Below are 22,761 nucleotides of genomic sequence, written 5' to 3'. Positions count from 1 at the left end.
GCGTAAAAATCATCTGTTCTCGGGTTGCAACACTCACTACCAAGTTCCAAACTGCCTCTGGAAGCAACGTCAGCACAAGAACTGTTCGTCAGGAGCTTCATGAAATGGGTTTCCATGGCCGAGCAGCCGCACACAAGCCTAAGAACACCATGCGCAATGCCACTTCCTTACATATTTGGACAGTGAAGTAAAACAATTAATATGGCTCTATAACCCAGAATTTGGGATTTGTTATGAGGCGACAGCACAGAATGTCACCTTTTATTTGAGGGTATTTTCATACATCGGTTTTACCATTATTAATGAATTCCCCCCATTTTGAAGTTGTCATAAGTATTTAGACAAATTAACTTAGTTTATTCAATTTAGTCAAATGTTTAGTACGCATCGACTATATCAAGCTTGTGACTCTACAAACTTGTTGGATGCATTTTCACTTTGTTTAGGTTGTGTTTCAGATTGTTGTGCCCCCCACCTCCCCTCAGACGATCCCGCAGGTGAAGCCGGATGTGGAGGTTCTGGGCTGGCGTGGTGCCAAATGGTCTGTGTGTAAAACGACTTGGGAAGCAGTTTATGGTAGAGAAATTAACATTAAATTCTCTGGCACCAGCTCAGGTGGACATTACTGCAGTCAGCATGCCAACTGCACACTCCCTCAAAACTTGAGACCACTGTGGCATTGTTTTGTGCGACAAAACTGCACATTTTAAAGTGGACCTTTTTTGTCCCCAGCACTGTGCAATGATCATGCTGTTTAATCAGCTTCTTGAGATGCCATTGGCAAAAGAGAAATGCTCACTAACAGATGTAAAATAATATGTGCACAGAATGAGAAATAAGCTTTTGTGCATATGGAAAATGTCTGGGATTCTTTATTTCAGCTAATGAAACATCTTGCATTTATATTTTTGTTCAGTGTATATTCATCCAAATACTTGACACCTTCAAATGGGGTGACATATATATTTTTTTAACCTTTTTTTTAACTAGACATGTCAATTAAGAACAAATTCTTATTTTCAATGACGGCCTAGGAACAGTGGGTTAACTGTCTTGCTCAGGGGCATAATGACAGATTTTTATCTCGTCAGCTCTGGGAATTGATCTTGCAACCTTCCGGTTACTAGTCCAACGCTCTAACCACTAGGCTACCTGCCGCCCCCATATACACGTAAAGTGCTTTCATTTCCAAATGCTTAAACGGAGGTATGAAAATACCCTCAAATATAACGTGACATTCTGTTCTGTCACCTCAAACATTTGATCTCATATCCAAAATGCTGGAGTATAGAGCCAAATTATAAGGTTTAGCTTCACTGTCCAAATAAACACATAGTTGAGACTACCTCAAAAAGCACACACAATAGTCATTACAATTACCTCAAGTATTGTTGATTGTAAACTTTACCGTGTCTAAAACGTAAATCCCATGCTATACTGTAAACAAAAGGGAGCTAAGAAAAAAAAAGTAAACATACCAGGGGTTTACTGGTCTTGATATCTTATAATCCAACAAGGTTTCTTTTTTTAGCATAGATCGACAAATTAATCCCAACAGAGCCACTGCACGCAAGATACATTTTCCCATATCAAGAAACCGTGGTCGTTGCCAAAAGGAACACTACTGTTCTGCCAGACTTCAGGTTTGGCGAAGGCCACGGTCAATATCTCAGTGAGAAACACAATGTGTTTGTGTCATTGTAACATTCACTTTCCCCCCCTTTAACGGTCCTACAACATTGAACGTTAATGATTAAAAAAAACATTTAAAAAATGAAGACAACAGTGGCTTTCTTCTAACCATTTCCATTTTATTATTGGTTTTCAACCTCTAACGGAAGGAAGATTAATCAAAGAGTCCAAATCCCATGTCATCATCAGATCCCTCTTCAGATTCCTCTTTCTCCTCCTTTTTCTCTTCCGCTACACACACACAAACATAGGTTAGTTTCATATTTGGGAGCCTACCCCCAAAAAACATTGACCATTTCCAGAAATACATATATATAATCAAAGTGCATTTAAAATATCAAGCGTTTTCCTCTAAATGTGTCTTCTCATGCAATTCATTTCAAATAAACGTGTTACAACCCGTTGAAATGAATGACTCCCTACTATGATGGCTTACCAGCAGTAGGAGAAACTCCAGCTGCAGCAGACCCAGCAGCAGCAGGAGCCGCCACAGCACCACCTGCTGGCACGGAGGCCAATTTAGAGAGACCTGCAAAGAGCAACGGAGTAATTCATTGACAGGTCATTTAGATTGTACAGTGACTGGTGATTTGACAACATTTGCACCTATATGCAATCTACAGACCAAATCTGATTCACACGATGGTGCCAAACTAAGCTGTACTGGTATTTTTGGTATTTTATTCGGATCCTCATTAGCTGTTGCAAAAGCAACAGCTACTCTTCCTGGGGTCCACACAAACCATGAAACATGACATAAAACAGAACAGCCAACAGTACCGTTTGGGTTGGCCAAATAGTGTAAATCTGGCATAATTATGTATGATTTCATGAGTCAAAACAAAGACATAAGGACAATGCCTCACCAGAGTTCATGACTTCATTGATGTCTTTTCCATTCAATTCATTGACAACCTGTGGAGACAAATTCAGGTTTTTATTATCACCAGTTACTATGTAAACCAAGGCCTCTGTCCTGCAATAGTGTCGAAGTACACAAAAGTAACTCAGTTCATCTTCTCAAAATACGAGGCATACCTTGTCTAGGCGCACATCTTCGGCCTCGATTCCTACACTCCCCAAAATGGTCTTGATATCCTTGGAGGAGGGGCTGGTGTTGCCACCGAGCACAGCCAGTAGGTAAGCGGACACGTAACGCATTCTGCAAGAAGGAGGATGGAGAAGGAGGAAAAAAATTATTATATATATATATATTATTATATATATTGGCCTACTTGAAATGCACTCTGGATATTCATACTGGCTATATCCAGGTCTATATTAGGATAGGAGTAGCCAAATTAGTTAATCACTATGATTATTTTATAAATATATAATCATAGTGGTTAACTAATTTGGCTACTCCTATCCTAATATAGACCTGGATATAGCCAAACACGGTAAAGTTTAGAATCAACAATACTTGAAGTTGAGGTAATTGTAACGAAATGACACATGTAAAAATATATATAAAACGTAAATCCCATGCTATTCTGTGAACAAAAGGGAGCTAAGAATAAAAAAACATAACCGCTATTTACAGTTCTTGATATCTTATAATCCAACAGGGTTTCTTTTTTTGCATAGATCGACAAATTAATCCCAACAGCATCACTACACGCAAAAATGTAAACTTCCCATATCAAGAAACCGTGGTCGTTGCCAAAAGGAACACTACTGTTCTGCCAGACTTCAGGTTTGGCGAAGGCCACGGTCAATATCTCAGTGAGAAACACAATGTGTGTGTCATTGTAACATTCACTTTCCCCCCCTTTAACGGTCCTACAAAATTGAACGTTAATGAAAAAATAATGAACATATAAAAAAAAAATGAATTGAGACAGTGGCTTCTGACTATTTATTTTTTAGTGATCGATGACAACCGAGCTCGCTGCCCAGACTTACATCATTACAAAGAGGAGATTCTCCTGATTAAAATGGGTGTCCAACCTGAAAAAATCCAAATATACACATTGTGAGATATTTGGCGAAATAGACCGGCATGCCTCTCCATAGGAAAACAATGGGTGGAGCGCAGGGTTCCAAGGGCAAAAAGTATTATGGGGCGAGCATTTGAAGACAACCGAGCTCGCGGCCCAGACTTACGTCATTACAAAAGAGGAGAATCTCCTGATTAAAAAAATGTGTCCAACTTGAAATAAATATATCTCACAATGTGTGTATTTACTTGGGGAAATACAGACATGTCTGTGTAGAATTTCCCCATAGGGAAACAATGGAGCATCCTCAGAGTTCAAACAGTAATGTGTCATTTCTGATATTTGAAAGGCTAGTGTTTGATGACCGCAGAGCTCACTGCCCAATCTTACATTAATACAAAGGAGATTCTCCTGATTAAAATGGTGTCGGACTTGAAAAAACAATAATAATAAAAATTATATATATATACATACACACACACAGAGAGAAATTTGGCAAAATAGACATACATACCCCTAATTACTTAACCAGTTTACCATGTATCTACTACCATTTGCCCTTTTGTGTTTAACATTTTGTGGTTTGTAATCTTAGTGGTTTAAGAGCGTTGGGCAGTAACCGAAAGGTGGCTAGTTTGAATCCCCGAACAGACTAGGTTAATCTGTCGATGTACTCTTGAGCAAGGCACTTAACCTTCGTCACTCTAGATAAGCGCATCTGCTAAATGACTAAAATGTAAACTAGGCCTCTATGTGAAAGCGTGGCAATGATTTTTAAACTTTTCATTATGCACAGGCAGGCAGGTTGGCAAACAGACTCCTCTGATGGCAGGCAGCACACTCATGAAAACAAACTGTTCAGCAAAAAAAAGGGCACTTTTGAGCTACCAGATTAATTATATATAAAACATTTTAGTGTCTGTGTTTATATGTTAAGGGGGTGTTACTTTTGCAGATAATGTCACCCATCTAAATAAAGTTTTTTTATATAACTAAATGTATAGTGTTTATGTCCGTTTCATTGCTATGGTTTAAATAGTTACGGTTGTAAGTGATAAAATTAACTAGAAAATGTTATATTTTGCAATTCTGAGTAATTACTAGTTTGGTAAGGATATACAATTTATTCATTACTACCGCAGTTGCTAAATAATTCCAATAGATGGAAGCATAAGACCACAAATAAAATTTCAGAAGATTGTTCTCCCTGGATACTCCCTTCACAGTTATCCCGTTCGTGCTTTTTTCTGTCTCTTTCCACACTTCTAACGCAAGAGGAAGGACTGAAAATGCATTTAACAGATTACTGTGAAGTAATATAATGATGATTCATGTTATTACTACTTGTTTTTAAATGGGCATGTTTTGAAAATATACTTCATTACTATAACTTTTATCAATAAGCCTGAACATTAATTCAGTCACCTCTGGTCAACAAAACATATTTTCCCTAGTACATTCATTGTCAAATTCATCAACCAGCATTGACCCGCTCTGCCTTCTCGCAAAAGTAGCCAATTCAACAAAATCCTGCGAAAAGCTTGTGCCCTAGGCAGCAGCGTGCACTGACTTCTCGCGCAATCGAGGGGCATATTGAGGTAAATTTGCTAACCGCAAGGGTTGCATGATGTCATTTATTGACGAGCTGGAAGAAACACTCGTCTTTTCTATTCTAGGCTGTTTACTCATAATATGATACACTAACAGAGCTTTTTATAATACATGTCTACCAGGGTTGAGGTTAGCACACCTGTCTAGTGATTATTTGGCCAGGGTTCAATACCTGCTGTAGTCAATATTTTTTTGCTCCCCCAAAAGCAACACAGGCCTAATATGAGATAAATAGCAACCTGTAAAGTAATGAGTGACCATTTTAGAAAATCATGGAACATATAGTTCTTGGTTGCATGCTATTTTATGTCAATTATATTGCTGCTACAGCCTATAATTGATGCTTCATGGTCTTATGTCTTATGCTGCCATCTATTGGAAATATTTTGCAATTAAAAGTTATTAATCCACAAAGACATTGGTGAGGCAGCTGAGAAAGTGTATTTTTCGTATTAATTCCTGAGATCCGTCTCAAACCTGCCCCACCTATCCCAGCCAATTGCCGGACTTTCACATATAGGTTACTAAGTCACACACAGTTCAAACCACATTTGAAAAATAAAATGTGGCTTGTTCATTCAGTGTTCTGTAAGAACTATCATAAAATAATAAAAATAGCAAAATGCTTGCATTGGTTTTGATTAAAAACATAACACTAAAAATGCTATTTAGTACAATAATGGTATTTACTAACATAATATTATTACAAAAACAGTTCTTAAAAAGTGTTAGGCTACCCTGCCCAATAATTAGGATTAGGGCTAAAATAGGTTATACCTAGGGTTAGGGCTAAAATAGAAGAATAACCTATGAGGTTTAACGGCGGCTGGCATCCAATTTGTTGCATTACCGCCACCTACTAGACTGGAGTACAACTCCCTTATACATTACTTGAAAAAGAAAAATGTACTAAATAAATACCCTACCATCTAACACTATACTCACCAACTTCAAAATTAGATAAAATAAAACACCCCTCAATGCCACTAATTAAACATATTTATTCCTACCTCATGCCACCACCACTTAACACATCCTGTAACTTCTGCTGTCAAGTCTTGCACACCCACATACCTCTCTGCAGCTGGCACCACAACCTCAATTCTCTGAGACTTCCGATCCATCCCCGCAGTACAATTAATAACCATTGCTATAAATACTAAAAATCCAATCTTACTGAAACTTATTTCACTTTTTGGCCTATCCCCCTGTACTGGTATATCTCTACTACTCTCACCACGCCTCCCCCTTAACCCATCTTCCTCTACTTTCTTCACTGCCTCAGCATATGCCAACTTCTGCTCTACTCTAACCCTGGAAACTTCAACCTGCCTCCCGCACAGGACATGTCTGATCCCCAGCTCCATGGGCACCCCTACAATGAACACATTCCACTACTTTCCCAAATACTACACATTCCTTTGTCTCATGCCCTTCTGCACATTTCTCACACCTTGGAACCTCCCTCCTACACACTGCTGCCACATGCCCATAAGCTTGACACCTGTAACATATTCAGCATATACGCTTGTTCAGGATAACTTATATATCCTAACTTCACTGTCAGGCAAAGACTCAACTTCAAAACTCAAAAGAACAATGACTTCCGTTTCCCCACTCTCGCCACCTTGTCTGCGTAGCATCAAACGACAAGCATCACATACACCGGGAATCTTTGACCTCAACGTTTATATCTACCCAGTTATCACTCCTGTCATTAGTGCCTTTTTCTTGAGAACGAAACACTTTGCGTACCCTCATCCATTTTACTTCAAGCACATTCTTCCTCTGCCCAACAGAAACGCAAAAAATTATCACTAGACCACTTCTGGTTACCCTCACCAATTCCACATGACTAAACTCATTTTTCACCCACCCGTGAAACCACAAATGACTTTACCGCACCTACCACCACCAATACTTCACCCTCATTCACTTCCATTTCTCCTCCTGTCTTCAGCTCCCTCTGCTTACACTTTCTACCATTCTTCGACAAACCATCCCCCTTTCCCCCACCATTTTTACAACTCAAGCTCACCCTCTTAGACCTCTTCTCCCTCTGTCTCTGCATTGCTTTCCACATGCAAATAATTAACACAAAGCATTACCCCATAGAGCCCTTTGTTTGTCTCGCCTGTGCTGGAATGTAGGCACCTCGGATAATGACTAGGGCTAAAATAGGTTATACCTAGGGTTAGGGGTTTTAAGGCAAAAAAACCTATTGTTTATAGCTCTCTTGCTCCTCCCTGTGGCCATAATCTGAGGTAGCAACAGCGTCAGATCTGCAAATCAATGAGCTAGACCTATCCATTTGGTTTGCAACTCTGAACCTGTGCAGCATTTGATGCCTACTAATGAGCACATTTTGACACATATCAAATTATCCAGCAGCCATTTAGAAACAACAAATCGTCCAAAAAAATAGGTTACTATTAAATGTAAAAAAAAAAAACATGTCTTCTGGCTGTTTAAAATCGGCCACATCTTGAAACTACGTCCAGTGACTTGCGGTTTGTTTAGGTTTACACCTTTTTCTGATGGAGGTAACAACAACGTGTACCCAGGCGAACAGTGAACATGCTCACCAAGTAACGTTAGCCTTGTTGATAATAAGTCACTTGAGGTAAGCCTATGAGTTTAATGTGGGCACGTTTTGTGAAGTAGAACAATGGGCTGGGAATAGAACGTTCGGAAGGCGAGTTGGTTCCACGGTGCTCAATAGAACTAGCTGTCAGGGTGAAAAATGCCCTAAAATAATATGTTTTTACGCGATTACTTCAAACTATGGCAAACAGTTGGGACAGATGGTAATATTATGAAACTGGGCTACACTGCGGATGCAATGAACCAGTTATCACAAAAAAAACGTTAATTTCATGTGTCCAGCCTAGCACAGGCCACGGTCAATATCTCAGTGGGCTACACACTGCGTTTGTGTCCTTGTAACATTCACTCTCCCCCTCCCCTTTAACGATCCTACAACATTGAACGTTAATGATAAAATAATGAACATATAAAAAAAAGTTTAAAACATTGGCTTTCTTGTGCCCATTTCCATGTAATTATTGGTGCTCATGCAATGGTGTCATGTTAGTTAGTTAGCAAACGCTGACATTAGCTTCTATAAAACTAGCAAAACTTGCACGCGCCTTTTTTTGCTAAACGTGGAACATATGTTACACAGAATGGATTCTGATCATATACTTGCACATTAAAACATCTGAACTATATTATTGAAGCCGTTTTGATGGTCTAACACGTATTAAATAGTTTAACTTACTTTAAGTCTATACAGACACGAAACGTCGGTCACGCTGAATCTTCCGGAAGAGAAAGAGGGTCGTCACCGGAAGATAGAGGAATTTGCGGTGCCCAGATATTATTGGTCCATCATCAAGCCTAGTCCAAAAAAATCAGCTTGGACGAGAAGTGTCGGTATGAAGTGTCGGTATGTATAAATACATTACCACCGTAAATAGTTTTAGGATCTTTCAATTTCTTCGCGACATAGCTAGGACTAAAACATGTTTTTATGAACATGAATGTCAGCAGCAGCACATTTTGTCCAGCAATAAATCAAGCCATGACGAAATTAAATGGAATGTGTGATTCAGACTAGGGGTAGACTAGTTTCGTATGAAACCAAAGAATATCTATTAAATTGACAAGATAATCGAGTGACCACTCTAACAATGGAAATACATGTATTTAAAGATGGAAGGCAGGCGGTCGAAGGCCAGAGCAGATGGGACCATTCTAGCCAATGAGAGGTCAGATATACGCTTGTGACGGACAGGCTTACTCAGATATATTTTTGTTGCCGAAATGCCACGTGAGCCCAGTTATATCAGTGAATACGTAACACCCTAACCATTATGAAACGTCTATTCAATCAAATAAGCCTATGTAGCATTTTTTTTTTTAAATGGAACAAATTCGACCCTTTTCATTGATCCTCATAATAATTCCTCACTTCATAGTCTTATTTTCATGAACAGATATTGGGTAGGGTAAACCCTCCCGCTTCACATCTTCCTCTCTGGTGAAACTGGCACTGGTACATGTCCATCTCTGGTATGGGTAACCTATATCATGGAACCAAAAAATGGTCTATCAAACATAAACTATGCCGCAGAATAATAACCAATTATGAATACACACAGTTTATTTTATTGAATAATTGACAATCTTGGACTTCAGATTACATCTAGTTGATTTCGCACAATCAGAAACAAACAAAAACAGGATTTACAAACAGACAAAACAGTCTATCACATTTCAAATATTTCTGTCAAAGCAAAGTAGCCTACTGACAAATAATAATCTTTGGTGTGGTGATCCTCGGGTGATCATGAGGATGTGTTAGGCATCTTTGTCGTTGTCATACTGTCCAATTGGCCTACAGTTCAATCATCTCCTTCCCTTCCTCCTGGGTGAACAGGTATGTGGCAAAGTCGAACAAAAACACCTTCATCTTATGCCAGTTTGACACCCACCACGTTTTGTTAATAAACTCCCCAAACAGCAGAAAGATGGAGAAGATGACAGATGTGATGAGGAAGACAAGAAAGCAGCGGTAAGTGTAGTAGGTAATCTTCTCCTGGCAGGTCTTCTGATCCCAGCGCACGGCGTTGCGGGCCTCGGCATATCGGATTAAGTGTAGCAAGGCAGCATCGTCCTCCCCGGTCATCCCTCCCAAGGCCTGTAGCAAGGCAGTCTCCTCCTCGGTCACCCCCCCCAACGGCTTCTCGGCCTCCATCTCCCTCTCATCTTCAGTAACCGCGTCTCCCTTTGCCATCTTTCTTAAGACTTCCTCTATCGGGAGATTCTAGGAATCACGTCACCCTAAGTCCTCTAGTTCAGGATTTCAGGTTTTTGAGATTTCAATGGTCAGAAAACTGAAGAACAATAAGAGATGGGGAGAAATGCAGAGCGTCTGGTGATTATAGTTTCACAGCACCAATACTGCTTGAGTGTCCTTCCTAAAGATTGGTATCCAGTCTGTCGATCAGCACTCTCGGATCTCTGATAGCTTAGCTTCCATTGTCACCTCTTCTGTTTTTGTCTGGCTTATTTTTTGTATATCCTTTGAATGGTTATTTTTTCAACTAGAATCAATTATGATCTCATCCATGCATTATACTGTCTTGTTTTCTCTCTGTCAGAGCTCAAGCGTCTCCAGGGACAGTTTGTGTTGGACTGGCTGTAGGGCAGAAATTTCTAGGCTGATTAGTGAGGTCAGGACACCTCACTAAGAAGATATAAGAGATTAAAAACAGTAGTGTAGTGGAGGGTAAACGGAAGTAAATGTATTTTTTCCACTTTTTTTTTTGCTTGACAGTTTACCAACCTTTTGCGGAAAAATTATTAAAAGTATAGGCAGCATGACTTTTTTTTACCGCAACCAGCGATTTACCACTACATCACTGATTAAGAGACTTTTCAGATTGAAGAGAGTTGAAGTAGAGGCAACGCTATGAGATTTAAATTCAGATAATATGTACATTGAAGATGCACTATGCAGAAATCGCTCCGCCATTTTCAGGTTGCTAAAATTCTAATAGTTCGCTTAATTCCAGTTTGTGACAAAACAAACAAGTATAGTGTAGAGAACCATTGTACCATCTAAACCACTGTGAAATATATTTTCCATAACCAAAAATATTGTATTTTCAACTGTTTGAAGCTGCTTTACAAAACCGAAAGTAAAAGGCGCAAAAACGAAACTTAAGACAGGGAAGCATAGAAATTGGACACCTAGAACAGATCTACCTCTTCTTAAGCCTGCTTTCAATGAGAATGGCAGATCTATAACACATATTTGGTTGGGTCGACCAAAAATGTACTTCTTGCAGCTTTAATTTTAACTTTCACATTATCAAAGGAATGCCACATGCCGAGAGAGGGTTGGGGATTTCATGACACACATTTTTGCTCCACAGCTTAAATGTATTGTAAATATCCCAGTATAGCCACTAGCCAGTAAGCATGCTTTTAACAAACTGTTTCACTATGAAAGCAACATTTCATTATATAACACTCTTGAATGAATAATGCAACCAGACCACATTACACCCTTGAATAATGCAACAATTCAAAACCATATTGGACAGTTTATTTTCTTGTCCGTACACTCATTACATTTTAGCTTCAAGACAATAGCACAGATACTGCTAGCTAGCTACCCACTAGGCACAGACATTAGATCAATGTTTAGTTTTGATTTACATTTGGTTGAGTTTTCAACTAATGTGAATTCAATGTGAAATCAACCATTTTTTTTGCCATTTCATTGGATTTAGGTTAAAAGTTGAGTAAGAAAAAAATAAGATATGCCCTTAATAAGTTGATTACTTTTTGCAAATCCAATAAGTTTTAAACATTGATTCAATGTCATCACATTTAATTTTGGGTTAAAGTGACGTGGAAACAACTTTTATTCAACCAGTTTTTTCCCAGTGGGTAGCTAGCTAAGAACATGTTTCATCAAGTAACGTTAGCCTATATATATATAAAAAGAACAAATACCCCTCTCATACGAATTATAAAAGTGCAGTAGTCCTACCTTACAACTTTAGCTTATCAAAGTTAAGAACAAACCAAGCTTCATTTTTATCAATATCATGCAAATCATTACAAGTGGTAAAAGGAAAGTGTGACTGAAAACATGGGTAATTCACTTGGGGAGTCGATCAGCTGCTTGCTGGCCAAATGTATATTATTTGTTCATAATCACCTCACGGCCAAGAAAAAAATCAGCTCGGACGAGATGCTCCTGACAAATAAAGTGTCGGTATGTATGAATACATTATCACCATAATGGTTCAAGGATCTTTCCATTTTTTCAGATTTTTTTTTAAATGAACATGATATTTCCCTCCTAGTGGGCACATGCCTTGGTGGTCACGATAACTAGACTGTATTGCACAAATGGGTACCTCACAAAAGCCATTGAACAAAACTAGTCCTGCCTGTGTGTCCCTGAATATGGATTCACTCTGTTGTCCCAGGTTCTTTATAAGCAAACCATTTTCTGGTGAGTGGCAGTTGACTCATCTGTATAATTGTGATCATTATTCCTTTAGATCAATTTCGTCCAGCAACACATTTCGTCCAGCAATAATTCAAGCCATGATGAAATTAGATGATCCTTTGGAATTTGCGATTCAGGTTCGGGATAGGCTAATTTGAGTGAAACTCCTTGCATTTGAGAATCTATGGTAGTGTAAAACGCTCTAATCCACACACTGAGCAGTTTACAATCCTTCTGTTTGTTGTGGGAGAGCATGTGACCCAAGGTGTGTGTGAGAGAGAGAGAGAGAGAGAGAGAGAGAGAGAGAGAGAGAGAGAGAGAGAGAGAGAGAGAGAGAGAGAGAGAGAGAGAGAGAGAGAGAGAGAGAGAGAGAGAGAGAGAGAGAGAGAGAGAGAGAGAGAGAGAGAGAGAGAGAGAGAGAGAGAGAGAGAGAGAGAGAGAGAGAGAGAGAGAATTTGAGCCTTATGCAAATTTCAATTGGTTATAGTTGAAAAGGTATAAATGGTATCAAAAAGCTGAATACTATCACACTATTGTGCCAGACCGGTCAGCACATTTTAAAGTGTGAATGGCATTTCTAGCTTAAATGGTTGAAAATGACTTACGGTTCAAACTTTTACCATGTTAAACTATGACCATTGTAATGCATTGTGATTTATGCAAGTATTTTTGTAGTGTGAAAAGTATTAGTAGTATCAAAACGTTTTTTTTCAAGCAAGTTGTTTTGGTGTTGGTAGATTTTATGGTTTTGGTGCTACAGGTGGTAGCGGAATAATAATACATTTTGTTAAAATTATGTGTAAACAACATTGATTCAACCAGTGTGTGTCCTGTGGGAAGTATGAGCAAGCACACCTAATTATTCATGTAGACAGTTGACTTTATTGAATAATTAACCATTTTGGAGTTTAGACGATTGTTCTGATTATATCTAGTTGATTTCCTTGCACACGTTCAGTAACAAACAAAAACAGGATTTCCAAACAGACAAAACAATCAATCACATTTCAAATATTTGTGTCAAAACAAAATAGCCTACTGACTGACAGATAATAATTTCAGGTGTGGTGATCCTCAGGTAATCATGAGGATGTGTTCGGCATATCTGTCAATGTCGTACTGTCCTATAGGCCTACAGTTCAATCATGTCCTCACCTTCCTCCTGGGCGAACAGGTATGTGGCAAAATTGAACAAAAAGGCCTTAATCTTATGCCCGTTTGACACCCACCATGCTTTGTACATAGCCTCCCCAAACAGCACAGACAGGAAGATGATGACGAAGATGAGAAAGCAGCGGTCAGTGTAGTAGGTAATCTTCTCCCTGCGGGTCTTCTGGTCCCAGGGCAGGGCTTGGCGGGCCTCGGCATAGCGGCTAAAGTGTAGCAAGGCATCCTCCTCCTCAGCCGTCTCCCTCTCATGTTCAGTAACTCCGTCTCCCTGTGCCATCTCTTCAAGACTTCCTCTATTGGGCGATTCTATATATCCCTTCACCCTAAACCCTCTAGTTCAGGAATTCAAGATTTCAACGTTCACAAAACTAACAAATACTTAGAGATGGAGAGAAATGCAGAGAGTGGTGATTATAGTTTTACAGCATCCATACTGCTTGTGTGTCCCTCGTGAAGATTGGTATCCAGTCTGTCGATTAGCACTCTTGGATCTCTGTTAACTTAGCTTCCATTGTCAACTCCTCCTCCTGTTGTTGTCTCTGTTTTCTGAATCAACGAGAAACAGTCTTGATGTCTCCTGTGTGTTATTCTGTCTGGTTTTCTCCCTGTGTTAGACTGGCTGTAGGGAAGAAAGTGCCAGGCTGATTAGTTAGGTCAGGACACTTCACTAAGAAGATATAGGGGATTAAGCCACACAGCAGTTTACAATCCTGTTTGACCCAAGGTAACAGATTGTAAAAGATAGAGAGGGGGAGGGGAGAGGGAGAGAGAAAGAGAGATAATTCAAATGGAAAATTGGCTTTTGTCAATCAAGTCAGTGTCCTCTTATACAGACAGTTAGCATGATTGATAGGAGCACAAGTCCTCTTGCATCAGTGTCACCTCTCCCATGTCCTGTCATGGAGTCTTTCAGCTGGGTAGACTGTCCATTTCTAACAGCTCCTTCTAACAGATCCATGCAGGACCTGAGCCACACAAGGCTGCGGTGCCAGACGGATTACCAGGACGTGTGCTCCGGGCATGTGCTGACCAACTGGCAGGTGTCTTCACTGACATTTTCAACATGTCCCTGATTGAGTCTGTGATACCAACATGTTTCAAGCAGACCACCATAGTCCCTGCAACCTGCCTAAATGACTACAGACCCGTAGCACTCACGTCGGTAGCCATGAAGTGCTTTGAAAGGCTGGTAATGGCTCACATCAACACCATTATCCCAGAAACCCTAGATCCACTCCAATTTGCATACCGCTCAAACAGATCCACAGATGATGCAATCTCTATTGCACTCCACTGCCCTTTCCCACCTGGACAAAAAGAACCCCTATGTTCAAGCCCGACGCCCTCTCCCGTCAGTTCACCGCAGACAACACAAGTTCCGAGCTAGAAACCATTATGCCATCCTCCTGCATCGTTGCAGCTGTCTCCTGGGAGATTGAGTCCAGTGTTCGTCAGGCTCAGCTGAACCAGCCTGATCCTAGAAACTGCTCTGTTTGTGCCAGATTCAGTTCGTTCTGATGTTCTTCAATGGGCCCATTCTACTCACCTCACCTGTCACCCTGGCATGAACCAGACTGTCGCCTTCCTGCGTCAGTGATTTTGGTGGCCCAACATGGAGAAAGACGCTCGGGAATTCATCTCAGCCTGCTCGGTCTGTGCTCGGAACAAAACCTCCACCAAACCTCCATCTGGTCTGCTTCGTCCTCTTCCCATACCCAGTCGCCCCTGGTCACACGTAGGTTTGGACTTTGTCACTTGCCTTCCCCCATCGAATGGTAACTCAGTCATCCTCACTATTATTGACCGATTTTCCAAAGCAGCTCACTTCATTCCCCTCTCCAAGCTTCCTTCCTCCCGGGAGGCTGCGGACCTGCTGGTATCCCGTGTTTTGTGGCTGCATGGCATCCCTAGTGACATTGTTTCTGAGGACCCCAGTTTACATCCCAGGTATGGAGAGCCTTCTGCACAGCTCTGGGTATTAACCAACGGCCAGGCCGAGCAGGGCAACCAGGAGTTGGAAATTGCAATACGCTGTGTGACTTCGGCTAACCCTTCCTCTTGGAGTGCCCAGCTACCCTGGGTGGAATATGCCCACAACACCCTCATCAGGCATGTCTCCCTTAGAGTGTGCTCTGGGTTACCAAACTCCCTTGTTCCCTGCCCAAGAGGTTGAAGTAGCGGTGCCCTCTGTCCAGGACCACATGGGCAGTTGTCGTCGCACCTGGAGGAGGGCCCGGGCTGCTCTTCTTCGTGCCTCCGCCAGGACCCAATCCAAAGCTAACCGTCGCCGCGCTTCAGCCCCAGTCTACACTCCAGGCCAAAAGGTATGGCTTTCTGATATAGAATTTTGTTACCAATGTTTATAGTTTTCAAGTATTCTAATCGGTCTGCAACCCAGTGTGTAAAGTTCTGGTTTAAATGAAACAGACAGAATTCCCAACTCACAAATAGTCCAATCAAAGTTTATTCACGAGAGCTCTGCCGTTCATATACAAAGATATTCCTTTTATAACATTCTTCTGACCTACGCACACACATGCACACTAACATTAGGAGAGCTATCTTCTTCTCCAGAATTCTCACCACAGTTTACCACTACCCAGCTGACAGTTCCAGTCCCCCCCAGATAAAGGAAACCTGGAGGGCTACTCCCTGTCCTATCTTACATTCTCAGAGTTATAGCCGGGTCGGTTCAACCATAGTTGAATTGTTTCTAGGTGTTTTCTTAGGCATACACACACATTCCTCCCTCTCCCAGTCTAACCTAGTCGGACTTATGTTTCATATTTTAAATTACTCCTTATCCATGCTACATAACCTCTAATCCCTAATGGTTAAGTTTCCGGATATAATTATTTAATCATTTATCTTAAACCTTATAAATTCTTTTATCACTTTCATCTAAGGACTTGCCCATAAAAGTGGTTTCCAAAAAACTAGCTCCCCGATTCATTGGCCCCTTTGAGATTGATCGTGTCATAAACCCCTCTGCTGTTCATCTGAAACTCCCAGACTCTCTCAAAATTCACCCCACCTTCCATGTATCCTTAATTAAACCAGTCTGCTCCAGTCCCCTCCTGCAGCTGATGCTCCACCCCTCGGCTCATCGATGACCATCCTGCCTATACCGTCCGGCGGCTTTTGGATGTGTGCCGTTGGGTTCGCGTTTGGCAGTATCTGGTGGACTGGGAGGGATACAGGCCTGAGGAGCGCTGCTGGGTGCCCCGTCGCCACATTCTGGATCCCTCCCTCTTACAGGATTTTCATACCTCACACCCAGGCAAGCCGGGTCGTGCGCCAGGCGGCGTCCGTAGAGGGGGGGGGGGGGGGGGTACTGTCACATCTGCTCCTGCTACGCCCTCTGGTGTTCATCCGGTGTCTTCTTGACCTGCAGTTACTCCCCCTGTACACTCTCTCTCCCTCCCTCTCCCTCTGTGTGATTGTGTGTTTGGAGACAGGTGTGCTGGAATCAGAGCATAATCAAGATTTCTACAAATACTCAGTCCTGCCACTTCCACTCTGCCAGATCGTAATCTCTGCTCAGTCAGTTCATGATTCTAGCCATTTATGATTATTCAAGATCCTGTTACTCTGCTGTGCCTGTTTCCCTGCCTGACACCGTTTATCCTCTCTGTCTCTGGCTCCTATCTCCCGTTCCACATCTCACCACCCAACTACCTTGCTCTGGATTTTACTCACCACCACTACCTTGGATTCCTCTCAGTCCCTGTTTACCCTGTTATACTCAGCTAACTCCAACCTCAGTCTCCAAATCTGGATTTTCTGCAACTCATCCGAGCTTCCAGATATGGATCTGCACTCCATATCTCCCTGTGTACAATAAATATTTTGGTTCATTCATCCCTGTTTCCTCATCTGAGTCTTCTCTTGGGTTCCCCTGTGTCGCTCCGCTTAACAGCAAAGCTGTCATCAAGGCAAAGGATGGCAACTTTGAAGAATCTAAAATATATTTTGATTTGTTTAACACTTTTTTGGTAACTACATGATTCCATATGTGTTATTTCATAGTTTTGATGTCTTCACTATTATTATACAATGTAGAAAATAGTAAAAATAAAGACAAACCCTTGAATGAGTAGATGTGTCCAATCTTTTGACTGGCACTATACAGATCATCTTTTCCTCAGACACAGCGAAAAGAAAATCTAAAAATGTTGGAATTATTATATCTAGACAGCACAGATTAAAGGCTAAGCAGAACGAAGTGGACGAAGGAGGTTGTGAAACACTTGGTGGTGCTGTGAATGGGCGGACGAAGAGTTTATTGTAAGTCATATTTATCTCTTATTTATTCTCATGTATGTTATGTTTGAGTGATAATGTACTTACTGTATTGTGCTTTGCCGTGAGCTAGCACTTATCCCTGAGTTGTTGAAATCATATCTGCTATAGGCACTCTAGCCTAGTGGTTAGAGTGTTGGGCCAGTAACTGAAAGGTTGCTGGATCGAATCCCTGAGCTGACAAGGCCATCCTACAATCTAAGCTTGATGCCATCAATCTACACAAATTATCAATGAACCTACCAGGTACAACCCCAAATCCGTAAACACGGGCACCCTCATAGATATCATCCTAACCAACTTGCCCTCCAAATACACCTCTGCTGTTTTCAACCAAGATCTCAGTGATCACTGCCTCATTGCCTGCATCCGTAATGGGTCTGCGGTCAAACGACCATCCCTCATCACTGTCAAACACTCCCTAAAACACTTCAGCGAGCAGACCTTTCTTATCGACCTAGCCGGGGTATCCTGGAATGATATTGACCTCATCCCGTCAGTAGAGGATGCCTGGTTATTCTTTAAAAGTGCCTTCCTCACCATCTTAAATAAGCATGCTCCATTCAAAAAATGTTGAACCAGGAACAGATATAGCCCTTGGTTCACTCCAGACCTGACTGCCCTTGACCAGCACAAAAACATCCTGTGGCGTACTGCATTAGCATCGAATAGCCCCCGTGATATGCAATATTTCAGGGAAGTTAGGAACCAATATACACAGGCAGTTAGGAAGCTAAGGCTAGCTTTTTCAAACAGAAATTTGCATCCTGTAGCACAAACTCAAAAAGGTTCTGGGACACTGAAGTCCACGGAGAATAAGAGCACCTCCTCCCAGCTGCCCACTGCACTGAGGCTAGGAAACACTGTCACCACTGATAAATCCACTATAATTGAGAATTTCAATAAGCATTTTTCTACGGCTGGCCATGCTTTCCACCTGGCTACCCTTAACCCCGTCAACTGCCCGGCACCCCCCACAGCAACTCGCCCAAGCCTCCCCCATTTCTCCTTCACCCAAATTCAGTCAGCTGATGTTCTGAAAGAGCTGCAAAATCTGGACCCATACAAATCAGCTGGGCTAGACAATCTGGACCCTCTCTTTCTAAAATGATGTGCCGAAATTGTTGCAACCCATATTACTAGCCTGTTCAACCTCTCTTTCGTATCATCTGAGAATCCCAAAGATTGGAAAGCTGCCGCGATCATCCCCCTCTTCAAAGGGGGAGACACTCTAGACCCAAACTGCTACAGACCTATATCTATCCTACCCTGCCTTTCTAAGGTCTTTGAAAACCAAGTTAACAAACAGATCACCGACCATTTCGAATCCCACCGTACCTTCTCTGCTATGCAATCTGGTTTCAGAGCTGGTCATGGGTGCACCTCAGCCACACTCAAGGTCCTAAACGATATCATAACGTCCATCGATAAGAGACAATACTGTGCAGCCGTATTCATCGACCTGGCCAAGGCTTTCGACTCTGTCAATCACCACATTCTTATCGGCAGTCTAAACAACCTTGGCTTCTCAAATGACTGCCTCGCATGGTTCACCAACTACTTCTCAGACAGAGCTCAGTGTGTCAAATCGGAGGGCCTTTTGTCTGGGGCTCTGGCTGTCTCTATGGGGGTGCCACAGGGTTCAATTCTCGGGCTGAATCTTCTCTGTATACATCAATGATGTTGCTCTTGCTGCTGGTGATTCTCTGATCCACCCCTACGCAGATGACACCATTCTGTATACTTCTGGCCCTTCTTTGGACACTGTGTTAACTAACCTCCAGACGAGCTTCAATGGCATACAACACTCCTTCCGTTGCCTCCAACTGCTCTTAAATGCAAGGAAAACTAAATGCATGCTCTTCAACCGATCGCTGCCTGCACCTGCCCGCCCGTCCAGCATCACTGCTCTGGGCGGTTCTGACTTAGAATATGTGGACAACTACAAATACCAAGGTGTCTGGTTAGACTGTAAACTCTCCTTCCAGACTGACATTAAGCATCTCCAATCCAAAATTAAATCTAGAGTTGGCTTCCTATTTCGCAACAAAGCATCTTTCACTAATGCTGCAAAACATACCCTCGTAAAACTGACCATCGAACCGATCCTCGACTTCGGCGATGTCATTTACAAAATAGCCTCCAACAGTCTACTCAACAAATTGGATGCAGTCTATCACAGTGCCATCCGTTTTGTCACTAAAGCCCCATATACTACCCACCATTGCGACCTGTACGCTCTCGTTGGCTGACCCTCGCTTCATACTCGTCGCCAAACCCATGGGCTCCAGGTCATCTTCAAGTCTCTGCTAGAGAAAGCCCCGCCTTATCTCAGCTCACTGGTCACCATAGCAGCACCCACCCGTAGCACGTGCTCCAGCAGGGATATCTCACTAGTCACCCAAAGCCAATTCCTCCTTTGGCTGCCTTTCCTTCCAGTTCTCTGCTGCCAATGACTGGAACGAACTGCAAAAATCACTGAAGCTGGAGACTCATATCTCCCTCACTAGCTTTAAGCACCAGCTGTCAGAGCAGCTCACAGATCACTGCACCTGTACATAGCGCATCTACCCTGGGGCAGCAGCGTAGCCTAGTGGTTAGAGCGTTGGCAGTTCGAATCCCCGAGCTGACAAGGTACACATCTGTTTTTCTGCCCCTGAACAGGCAGTTAACCCACTGTTCCTAGGCCGTCATTGAAAAAGCGAATTTGTTCTTAGTTCTTAACTGACTTGCCTAGTTAAATAAAGGTTACTTTTTTTTTTTTTTTTTTAAAGCCAATTTAAATACTAGTTTCTATTGTAAATTGATCAAACTCGGTCATGTTTCTATTGAAAGTAGTATGTGTGGAGAAATACCCTTAAATGCAGTATGCTTGGAGAAATACACATGAATGTAGTATGTGTGGAGAAATACCCTTGAATGTAGTATATGTGGAGAAATGCGCTTAAATGTAGTATGTGTGGAGAAACACACTTGAGTGTACTATGTGTGGAGGAATACCAAAAACCAAAATGTATTCAGCCACCAATTATTCTGTTCATACATAACATATTTAAGAAAAAAAACTTTTTTTCTGTTCAATTTATAGGCATTTTTTCAATATAATGCAAACCTCTGTGGCAGCTATTCTATCACCTCTGTAAGAACCAACGCTGGAGATGAGAAGCCGGTACAGAGAGTTGAACATTTAATGTAGCACAGACATGGAACGGGACAGGAACAGCGTCAGAACCGTGTAAGACAAAGACATACAACAATTAATGCAGAATCGTGGAGCAGAGCTGGGGAACAGACAGATATAGGGGAGGTAATAATACAGTGATTGAGTCCAGGTGAGTGCAATGAATCGCTGATGCGCGTTACGAGGGAAGCTGGTGTGTGTATTGATGGTGGCAGGAGTGCATAATGTAGGGCAGCCTGGCGCTAACCCTAACCCATCCCCATTATCCCCTGGGTATTTATACCTGTGTTTTCTGTCTGTCTGTGCCAGTTAGTCTTGTTTTGTCAAGTCAAGAAGCGTGTTACACCGTGCTCCTGCTTTTTCCTTTTCTCTCTAACCCCAACCCTGCCCAAGGGGCAGGCAAGAGAATGGTCGTGGACAGGCAAAAGATCATAACCAGATCAGAGTCCAGGAGTTACAGAGTGGCAGGCAGGCTCGAGGTCAGGGCAGGCAGTATGGTCAGGCAGACGGGTACAGAGTCCAGAACAGGCAAGGGTCAAAACCGGGAGGACTAGAAAAAGGAGAAAAGGTAATGCAGGAAAACGGGGAAAAAACGCTGGTAGAAAAACTGGCACAGAGAGACAGGAAACACAGGGATAAATATACGGGGGAAAACAAGCGACACCTGGAGGGGGTGGAGACAATAACGAGGACAGGTGAAACAGATCAGGGTGTGACACATTGAGTCCCCCCATGTTCCTGTTTTGGGATTGTCTTGGCTCCAAAAACACAACCCCGTTATTGACTGGACCACAAGTTCAATCCTGGGTTGGAGTCCGTTCTGCCGTTCCCATTGCCTCAAAGCGGCATAGCCTTACCCGAGACAGCCTCCTCAGGGCTTAAGTCAAGCCTCGGATTTCTCTGCAGTCCCCGCAGAGTACCATGACCTCCTGGAGGTCTTCAACAAGGCACGGGCTACTTCTCTTCCCCCGCATTGTCCCTATGATTGTGCCATTGACCTTCTTCCAGGCACCATACCGCCTCGTGGTCGGCTATATTCCCTATCCGGCCTGGAGACCAAGGCCATGGAGGAGTATATTGAGGACTCTCAGGCTGCTGGAGGCATGCGTTCTTCTGCATCCCCTGTTTTTATTTGTGGAAAAGGACAAGACCCTGTGTCCGTGCATTGACTACCGGGGCCTTAATGACATAACGATCAAGAATCGTTACCCCCTACCACTCCTCTACTCAGCTTTCGAACCTCTCCAGGGGGCTACCATCTTTTCCAAGCTGGACCGTCAGAATACCTACCACCTGGTTTGGATACGTGAAGGGGATGAGTGGAAGACAGCCTTCAACACTGCCAGTGGACGTTATGAATACCTGGTCATGCCGTTTGCACTCACCAACGCCCCCGCGGTCTTCCAGGCCTTGGTAAACAATGTGCTCCGGAACATGTTAAGTCGTTTCGTGTTTGTCTAACTCGACAACATCCTGTTTTTTTCCCGTTCTGCCCAAGAACACATCCTACATGTTCGACAAGTCCTTCAGCTAATCCTGAAGAACCAGTTATTTGTGAAAGTGGCGAAATGCAGATTCCACCGTTCTACCCTCTCCTTTCTTTGATATGTTATCACTGAAGGAAATGTACAGATGGACCCGGAAATGGGCTGGTACTGGCATTTAAAGTCTTCCTGTTTACGGGATTGACTTTCCCAGGAGGTGCCTATTGCAAATGTTAACGAGATGTTAATTAACTTAATTCTCATAATTCAGTGAAGTGCTTTTCGTTGGAGTCTAGTCCACTAATGGGGGCCATCACAAAACAGACTGCAGTCCATATGCTGTATCCT

The 22,761-nt window shown here is 42.3% G+C and overlaps 1 protein-coding gene across 1 annotated transcript; it reads right to left on the bottom strand.

Moving 5' to 3' along the window:
• Positions 1–1,786: 1,786 nt before the first annotated feature.
• On the bottom strand, positions 1,787–8,655 carry LOC120058542 (60S acidic ribosomal protein P2-like). Its single transcript, XM_039007323.1, has 5 exons — positions 8,524–8,655; positions 2,731–2,854; positions 2,559–2,607; positions 2,129–2,221; positions 1,787–1,923 (listed from the first exon to the last, which is right to left on the bottom strand). The coding sequence occupies exons 2-5, from the start codon at positions 2,851–2,853 to the stop codon at positions 1,847–1,849; spliced, it is 342 nt and encodes a 113-aa protein (XP_038863251.1). The 5' UTR covers position 2,854; positions 8,524–8,655; the 3' UTR covers positions 1,787–1,846.
• Positions 8,656–22,761: the final 14,106 nt, after the last annotated feature.

The sequence above is a fragment of the Salvelinus namaycush genome, chromosome 2, assembly GCF_016432855.1.
Source record: "Salvelinus namaycush isolate Seneca chromosome 2, SaNama_1.0, whole genome shotgun sequence".
NCBI lineage: Eukaryota > Metazoa > Chordata > Actinopteri > Salmoniformes > Salmonidae > Salvelinus > Salvelinus namaycush.
Note: the sequence above shows the minus strand (reverse complement) of the source record. Positions and strands in the feature narration are given on the sequence as shown.